Here is a 9,827-nt window from a genome sequence, read left to right as displayed (position 1 = left end):
TCATTCCTGAAGAAGGGCTTATGCCCGAAACGTCGATTCTCCTCCTTGGATGCTGCCTGACCTGCTGCGCTTTTCCAGCAACACATTTTTCAGCTCTGATCTCCAGCATATGCAGTCCTCACTTTCTCCAGGACCTGCATGTCCTTGACAGAGTGGGAGGGGGAATTGGAGTGTTCAGCGGTAGGGTTGGTGTGCCTACTTCCCTAGCAGAAGCCTCAAAAAACACCGAGATGTTGTGGGAGTTTGGACCTGTGGTACTGTAAACGTCAGAGCTTTAATAACTGTTCATGGATTGGAATAATCAGCAATAACTCTTCTGGAATAAACTGTTTCCTGAGATGGAAAGGTTGAGGACAAACTGTTATAAAGAAATTAAAAGCAACATACCAATTGGCCATCGATAGGGAAAAAAGGTGTAAACAAACTGTTTCCTGGGACAGAGAAGGTAATATCTGCTTGATAACTAATGGCCTTGTGACAAATGGGCAATTAAATTCTTCTGCAGGCGATCTTAAGGGGTTAATGGCAGGACAGGCTGGTTTCAAACAGACAGCTAAATGGAATGTAACAAGGAACAGAAAAGCTAGGTTGAGAGCAGCTGGCCTTCACTCCTGGTAAAGAAGCTAGCTAGACTTGGTGATTTTAGAAGTCTCATAAATAATCTTGCACGATGGACTTAGCAAGTCAGAAAATCCTATAAGAATTCAATTTCAGTATTCTTGAGCAGCACGACTCCAGAGAACCATAATGCACAGTGATCAAACACTGGGCAAGCAGAGACAGATGCTGTTGGTTGGAATCATAGCTTAATTCCACAACTAATCAGGTAATAGACAAGATGGGTTGTGAGGCTGAATTTACTTGTGCGAGGGGTCTTATTTTGGTTGCTACATGCAATAAAAAGTTTAAATAATTGTTTCAATATTTGATTGCCTGTGAGATTTCTGAATAAATAGTCAACTTCAATATAGATTGTGGTAATTGATGCACAACAGGCCGCAGCAAAAAAAAATCATGGAAAATATGTTTCACTGCATTTCTAACATGGCTGACTACATCAGACTTGTCCAGTGACAGCACACCAAGCAGAAAGAGATTACTGAGTCTTTCCAGAGCTAACTCAACATTTTTCAGTGTCTTTACTGAACAAGGTCAGGCCCTCCTAAGGTGTAAGTGAAATTGAAACGCAAGTCATTTTTCATATACCTACTGCATCACTGCACTGTGTATTAACTGTTTTGTTCTGACAACATGCGTGTTTGGATACAAATCAGGTTACACAAGGGCTTCTTCAGAAGAAGCTCTGCTTAACATGAATTCATGGGTGGCTCCCCTGGAATTCAATTTACAAGTTTACTGTACTTTGTTGCATAGAAGACAGTGGTTACCTTTTGTTGTTGTTTTGTTATGTTTTCCCTGTTATTCCTTCAGTTCTCTGCCTGAAGACAAGTCCAATCAATGGCACTATGATCTCCATCAGAAAAGCCACAGATGATCTCAAATGTGTCCCAGCCAGAAACAGGATTGAACTCCTAACTACTGTTACCATTTTAACCCATACTGGCTATCCAGTAAACTAAGCTAACCAGCTCTGCAAGCTACTCGAATTGCAGTGGCAACATACAATTTTATGTGCATGTTGTAGTCTAGAGCTTTAGATATTTGGGCAGAGGCCCCAATTTCATGACTGATCAGGAATCCCTCCCACTTTTAGTATCTGCTCTCATGTGGTGTCATGTGACTTCTGACTTTGTCCACCCCAGTCCAACACCACCATCTTCACATCATATACTATAGTGAACCTATACCATTACAGATATACATGGAAGTATATCAAAATGATTACTGTGCTTACCTGAATGCAGAGGGAGGCCTATTATCAGGTGTACGGGAAGACGCAGACCCAAAAAGCTTCCTCTGATCATCTTTAGGGGTAAATGGTCTTTGAGTCTTTAAACTTCTCAATGATGAACGGGCCTCACTAATGATCTCAGCACTGGTCTTTGGTTGAGATGGCGAAGCTCCAATCACGGTGGCAGCTTTTACAGTCCTTTTAGTCCTTGAAGAATGCATCTTTCCTATTACAGATGAGCAGCCCAGGAAATTCTCCATATGAGGATACGATATAAATAAACACTATCTAAAGAAACACAAAATACCATCAAACTTATTCTTCTGTGAAAAAAAATTATGAATGTTTCGTATCTACCCAAGTGCAATTTTCCTGATAATTCAGCATGCAATAAAATGTGTAAATCAAACTAAACCTTTACAAGTATAGCGACCTATATGACCAAAGGATCGAACTGTAATTATGCTAAGATTTATAACTTAACTATTAATCATTCCGCCTTATTATTGGATAAACACATTGAATTTTCATAGGATAATTTATTATTTCACATTAACAGTACTGTTCCAATGATTTCTATTTTTATTTCAGCACTAAAACTCATGGCAAATTGGGATTAGCAAAATTAACATCCTTTTCTTTGGTTTTTGTTATACGTTTTTTAACATAACTGAAATCTCGGGTTGCACAGAGCTCTTGGAGCTGAAGGTAATAAATGAGCCAACAGCAGTTTCTAGGTAAAGATGTGTATGAAGATAGCCCCTGAACAGTCAATGCCCTCAGGAGCTCATCACTTTATACCTCTTTCTTCCTCAATTTCCTCTCTTACAATGTTTAAGTTCTCCTAGCTTTATTGGTGCACACATTAGTCCAAATTACAAGTTAACTATTATTTCAAACTGCCATCTGAAACCATACAGTTTGCATTCCTCAGTGTACATGGAATCTTACCTCAAATTTGACTTTCAAATTTCCAGATATCTCTGGACATGAAGACTACACTCTACAATGTACCACATCATGGGTATAACTCAGCTGCAGTGCCTCTCATGCTTAAAATTTTAAAGTAGCTTTCTGATCAGCCAATGCACATCCCCCAAATCTTGCTGTATCTTTGACTGGTTTACTGGCAGCTACAGTCCACTCCTGACTCAAGATTGAATCTCTTTTCCCTGCCAAAGTACATTTCCCCACCATTTCTAGTTCTAGAAATTGTTGCAGAAGGAAAAAATAATTCTAGAGTCACATTTTTTTTCTTCTGCAACAATTCCACACTGTAGGGAATCTAATCTAATTTCAACACAACTAAATTGTTAAAAATATATATTTCATGGGATGTGAGCAGTGCTGGGAAGGCTAGCATTTGTTGCCTATCCCTAACTAACCTTTAACTGAGTGGCTTCTAAGTCAATGAAGAGGATAATTAAGAGTCAACCACATTCTATGGATCAGAAGTCACATGCAAGCCAAACTAGTTAAGGGTTGAAACTTTATTGCTGGAACAGCACAGCAGGTCAGGCAGCATCCAGGGAACAGGAGATTCGACGTTTCGGGCACAGGCCCTTCTTCAGGAATGAGCAGAGAGTGTTCAGCAGGAGAAGATAAAAGGTAGGGATTTTATCTTCTTTTATCTTCTCCTGCTGAACACTCTCTGCTCATTCCTGAAGAAGGGCCTGTGCCCGAAACGTCGAATTTCCTGTTCCCTGGATGCTGCCTGACCTGCTGTGCTGTTCCAGCAATAAAGTTTCAACTTTGATCTCCAGCATCTGCAGACCTCACTTTCTCCTCAAACTAGTTAAGGGTAACAAGTTTTCTTCCCTAAAGGACATTAGTAAAGCTGATTTCTTTTTATGACAACCAATGATAGCCTCAGAATTAATAGACTTAATTCTGACACTAACTTGCAATTCTATATTTCATTAATTGACTCTACCAGCTGCCATGGTAGGATGTGAGACTGTGTTCCCAGGGCAATGGCCTAGACTTTGGATTACTATTCCTATCTCCTCATCTGTTACTTTGGAAATACTCATCAGTGCAAACTCCATTTCTGTACCTTATAAATAGCATTTGAAATTTAATCTCCCTCTTGTGTTGAAATTTTGCATGTAAACTTTGTCCCTCTGAGGCCTTTCTATTTAACTTTGTGTTCCTTCCTATTGTTCCACCTCTATTCTCCAGTCTAAATGGACTTCAGCAAGGTTCCACATAGTAGACTGATTAGCAAGGTTAGATCTCATGGAATCCAGGGACTGCTAGCCATTTGAATATAAAATTGGTCTGAAGGTTGGAGACAGACGGTGATGGTGGAGGGTTGTTTTTCAGACTGGAGGTCTGTGAGCTGCAATGAGCAGCAAGGATTGATGCTGGGTCCACTGCTTTTTGTCATTTTTTTAAATGACTTGGATGTGAATATAGAGGAATGATTAGTAAGTGTGTCGATGACACCAAAATTGGTGCCGTAGTGTACAGTGAAGAAAGCTATCTCAGAGTACAAAGGGACCTTGATCAGCTGGGCCAAGGAGTGGCAGATGGAGTTTAATCTAGATAAAAGTGAGCTGTTGCATTTTGGTAAGGAAAATCAGGACAGCACTTACACATTTAATGGTAAGATCCTGTAGTGAGTTACCAAAGAGATCTTGGACAGCAGGATCATAGTTCCTTGAAGGTGGAGTCACAGGTAGACTGAGTAATGAGGAAGGCGTTCAGTACACTTGCCTTTATTGGTCAGTGCATTGAGTATAAGAGTTGGGATGTCATGTTGCGGTTATACCAGACGTTGGTTAGGCCATTTTTGGAATAGTGCACTCAATTCTTGTTTCCCTGCTATAGGAAAGATGTTGTTAAACAGAAAAGATATACAAGGATGTTGCTGTGGGTTGGAGGGTTTGAGCTAATAGGGAGAGGCTGAATAGGCTGGGGCTACTTTCCCTGGAGCATCGGAGGCTAAGGGATGATCTTATAGAGATTTAGAAAATCATGAAGAACATAGGTTGAATTGCTAAGATTTTTTCCAAAGATAGGGGAATCCAAAGCTAGAGGACATAGGTTTAAGCTGCGAGAGAAAAGATATAAAAGGGACCTAAGGGATAACTTTTTCATGCTGAGGGTGGTGCATGTATGGAATGAGCTGCCAGAGGAAGTGGAGACTGGTACAATTACAACATCTAAAAGGTGTCTGGGTGGGTACATGAATAGGAAGGATTTAGAGAGATATGGGCTAAGTTCTAGTAAATGGGGCTAGATTAATTTAGGATATCTGGTCAGCATGGATTAGTTGGAATGAAGGGTCTGTTTCCATGTTGTGCAGCTCTAAATATATCTTAAAAATGGCAAAACACAACCAGTGGCAATACAGTTGATAATTCCTTGTCTGCGCACATTTGGCTTTTTAAAAAAATCATCCATGGGATAGGAGTGTCACTGGCTAGACCAGCATTTATCACCTTTGAATCACAGAGCGGTTGGGTGTAGGAACACCCACAATGCTGTTTGGAAGGAAGTTCCACAATATTGACTCAGTAACAATGAATGCACAGGTATAGTTCCAAATCAGTGTGTGACTTTGAAGAGAATTTACAGAAGGTGTTGTTTCTATGCATCTGCCTCCCTTTTCTAGCTAATAGATGTCCTGGGTTTTGAAGGTGCTGTTAGAAGAAACTTGATGAGTTACTGCAGTATATTTGAAGACAGTACACATTGCTGCCACCATGCATTGGAGGTTAAAGTACTGAATGTTGAAGGTAGTGGATATAACACTGACAAAGCAGGCTAGATGGTGTCAGACATTTTGAGTATTGTTAGAGCTGCTCTTATCCAGGCAAGTGGAGAATATTCCATCATGTTCCTGATGTGCTTTGTACAGAAGCAGACTTTGGGAGCCTAGGGGTGAGTTACTAATCAGAATTCCTAGTTTCTGACCTATGTTTGAAGCTACAGTATTTATATAACTGGTTTAGTTTTGTATCTAGTTAATGGTAACCCCCAGATGTTGACAGTGGGATTCAGTAATGGTAATGCCACTGAATGTCAAGGAGCGATGTGCAGCTTCTCTCTCGTTGGAGCTGGTCATTGCCTGGGACTTGTGTGACATGAATGTTATTTGCCACATGCCAGCCCAAGCCCATGCCCAAAAGTTTGTCCTGGTCTTACTGTATATGGACTTGGACTGCTTCAGTACCTGAAATGAGACAAAAAGATAGCAGATGCTGAATCCAAAATAGACATGCAGGAGGCTGGAAGAACACAGCAAGTCAGGCAGAATCAGGAGGTGGGGAAGTCAACATTTTGGGTTTAACCCTTCTTCAGGAAGGGTTATACCTGAAACATCTACTTCTCCACCTCCTGATGCTGCCTGGTTTGCTGAATTCTTCCAGCCTCCTGGCTGTCTATTTCAGTACCTGAAATGTCATGAATAGTGCTAAACCTCATGCAATTACAAATATGCTTCCACATTTCTAATTTTATGACGGAAAGAAGGGCACCAAAGTATGAAAAGAAAGATTTTCCAGCATCTTTCAATTCTGGAAAAGAGTCATACTCTATTTCTTTTTCTGTGTTTGTTTCAGATTTCAATAATTTGCAGTATTTTCCTTTCTTCTTTTGCACTGATGAATGGAGGATGGCGATATTGGTGGAGCCTCCACCTTCTGTTAGTTATTTGACTGTGCCAGGACTATAGACCTTAGATCTGATTCATTAGTTGGGAGTTTGCTTAGCCCTGTCTATTGCACTCTGCTTCTGTTGTTTAGCATGAAAGTGGTCCTGTGTTGTGAGTCTGAAGTCACATTTAGACCAGACCAGGACATTAGTGAACCAGCTGGGTTTATACAATAATCAACAGTAGTTAAATGATTGCCATTAGCCTTGCTTTTAACTCCAGATTTCATTGCAGCCAAATTTCACCATCTGCAACAGTTTGAAGATTTGCCCCCAAAGTATTAATTGTATTACTAATCCAGTGACAATATCACTATGCCTTTATTTCTAATTTGTTTGTTTGTCCATTTTGTTTCCCTTCATCTCTCCTAGACCAGTGACACCCCACCATCATGTATTCTTTCATTTTTCCTCTGGGGTAATTTGTTCTCTAAATCCCTACTCCAATCTGACAGCATTCCTCTGTCTTCCTACTCTGCTGCTAATTTCCCAGGCCTATCTTCCTACATATTATTTTTCTGTGCTTCTCCTGATGTAATTCAAAAGCAATAAAGGCTCTTCTTGCTCCTTCCTTGCAAGCAGCAACACCAACAACCCATCTTGCCTTCCCATGCTCTTAGTCAACTTGAGGCTGATCATGACAATCTCCTTCCTAACAAAGACATCAACAAACCTGTGTTGAACTTGTGGAGTCTGCCAACAGCTCAGCTTTCACCATTTCTCTCTCTATCTCTCTCCAGAATGACAAAGGTTGACCTGCCAAATATAGATATTGGTAAGATGGAAGATCAGACCAATGTGAATCCTGTGACAGATCTGAAAGACAGCAATAACTGCTAGCCACACCAGCACCATAGAACTTGAGGAAATGGACCCGGGATCAGATGATATAGGTACAGAAGTAGGTAGTTTGACACATTGAGTCTGCTCCATCAATGAGATCATAACTGATTATGATAATCCTTAACTTCAATTTTCTGCCTTGTCCTCACAACTATTAATTTTCTTAATGAAGCCTTAAATACACTTAATGATCGAGTCTTGACAGCCTTCTGGGATAAAGAATTCTACAGTTTCAATCCCCTCTGACAGAAGAAATTTCTTCTCCTCTCTGCCTTAATTAAATGAGAGACCCCTTACTGAGATTATAACCTTTGGTTCCAGACTCACCTTCAAGGGGACAAAGTTAAAAATCACACAACACCAGGTTATAGTCCAACAGGTTTATTTGGAATTTCTAGCTTTTAGAGCACTGCTCCTACATCAGCAGCACTCCAAAAGCTAGTGCTTCCAAATAAACCTGTAGACTATAACCTGGTGTTGTGTGGTTTTTAACTTTGTCCATCTCAGTCCAGAACCACATCATTTCAAGGGGAATCAGCCTTTCCACATCTACATTGTCAAGCCTCTAAGAACTTTATATTTTTCAATAATGTCGCCTCTCATTCTACTAAACACCAGTGAATATAAGCCCAACCCATTTAACCTTTACTTCTAAGAAAATCCCTCCATTCCCAAATGAACTTGGTGAATACCTTTCCTTAGATAAGGAGACTAAAACTGTTCACAATATTCTAAGTATAGTCTGACTAGTGTCTTGTAGCGAGAGCTTGAGCAAGTCCTCCCTATTTTGAAATAAAGGCCAACAGGCATTTGCTTTCCCTATTATCCATTGAGCTTGGATGTTAGTTTTTGTGATTCATGCATGAGGACCCCTAAATTCCTCTGTCCAACAGCTTTCTACTGTTACCTCCAAGTTTAATAATATTCAGCTGTTCTGTTCTTCCTGTCAAAGTGCATAGCCTCAAATTTTCCAACATTATACTCCCAGCTGCTAAGTTTTGCCAACCTACTTAACCCATCTATATTCCTTTGTAGACTCTTTATATCTTCCTTGCTACTTGCTTTGCCAATAATTTCTGTGTCATCTACAAACTTACTTTAAACACTTGTGGCCTTGGCAGTGATTCCCATGGTACTTCACTAGTTACAGGTTGCCAGCCTAAAATGACTCCTCATCCCAACTATCTGTCTTCTATTATTTAACCAATTTTCTAACCATGCCAGTACACCACCCCTAGTACCATATCTTACCTTATTATGTACTTATGTGCAGTAGTTCATCAAACGTCTTTTGGAAATCTATACATATGTTAGATGTACTTTTATATCTATACTATTTGTTACAATTTCAAATAACTGGCAAGCATTTGTTGGGCATTATTTTCCCCTCATGAAGCTGTGTTGACTCTATTGGATTATAGTTTGTATTTTTCCAATTACAGAAGTTATCTGGAAATAATTAACTGGCCTACAGTCCCCCTGTTTTTTTTCCCTTGTCTCCCTCCTTTTTTGAACACATTGTTACAGTGACATTTGTCCAATCCTCTGGGACTTTTCCAGAATCTAAGGATTCTTGGAAGACTTTCTTTAAATCTTAGCATGAAATCCATCAGGTCCAGTGGACTCATAAGCCTTTAGTTCATTACTTTTCCTCGTACATTTCTCTAGTGATAGTAGTTGTATTTATTTCCTGCCCCACTTTAGCCTTTTGATTATTTAGTATATTTTGAATGTTATGTCATGAGGTTGTGGGTGTGTACTGCACCTTTAAGAGTGAGTGAAAGCTGGCAAGGAATAAACAAGCACAGAGTGTGCTGAAAAATTTTAAAATGTAACATTTGGATGTGAAACAAATACCTAAGCTGAGTTGCTATTGTACACAGTAAATTCAAATTTGGCCAATCGGTTTAAATTATGTCCCAAGATATCAAAATCCAATCGAATTTAAATTTTACTGTTTTGATGACATCAAACCAATGAGACGATCCAATATTTTGGGGAATAAAAATCAGGCATTTTGAAAAGGGGCACCAACAAACACAGACTACCTGCAGAACTGCTCTCTGAATGGTACTTGTTCATATGAAATCTGTGAAGCAGAAGGCCGAAGGAGAATCGATACAGCTAACTGGTTTTGAAAATTGATTTTTTGGTAAAACTTAATCAGAGGATTTTATCGGATTGGTATATTGTTATAGAGTGGGAGGTAGATAAACCAATCACTGGATTAGTGGTGCTGGAAGAGCACAGCAGTTCAGGCAGCATCCAAGGAGCAGTAAAATCGACATTTCAGGCAAAAGCCCTTCATCAGGAATACAGGCAGACAGCCTGAAGGGCGGAGAGATAAGTGAGAGGAGGGGGGGGGTGGGGAGAACTTAGCATAGAGTACAATAGGTGAGTGGGGGAGGGGATGATAGGTCAGGGAGGAGGGTGGGGGAAGATAGCAAAGAGTACAATGGGTGGATGGGGGTGG

General features: G+C 40.1%; 1 protein-coding gene across 2 annotated transcripts in view; it reads right to left on the bottom strand.

Moving 5' to 3' along the window:
* The window catches only part of armc2 (armadillo repeat containing 2), a 247,514-nt gene that overhangs the window by 228,629 nt on the left and 9,058 nt on the right, over positions 1-9,827 (bottom strand). For both annotated transcript variants that reach the window (XM_043687091.1, XM_043687090.1), the window contains exon 2: positions 1,856-2,140. In XM_043687091.1, the coding sequence (XP_043543026.1) occupies positions 1,856-2,112 (257 nt within the window). In that variant the 5' untranslated portion in view covers positions 2,113-2,140. The remainder of the gene's footprint in view (positions 1-1,855; positions 2,141-9,827) is intronic.

Source organism: Chiloscyllium plagiosum, chromosome 3 (assembly GCF_004010195.1).
Source record: "Chiloscyllium plagiosum isolate BGI_BamShark_2017 chromosome 3, ASM401019v2, whole genome shotgun sequence".
Taxonomy (NCBI): Eukaryota; Metazoa; Chordata; class Chondrichthyes; order Orectolobiformes; family Hemiscylliidae; genus Chiloscyllium; species Chiloscyllium plagiosum.
Note: the sequence above shows the minus strand (reverse complement) of the source record. Positions and strands in the feature narration are given on the sequence as shown.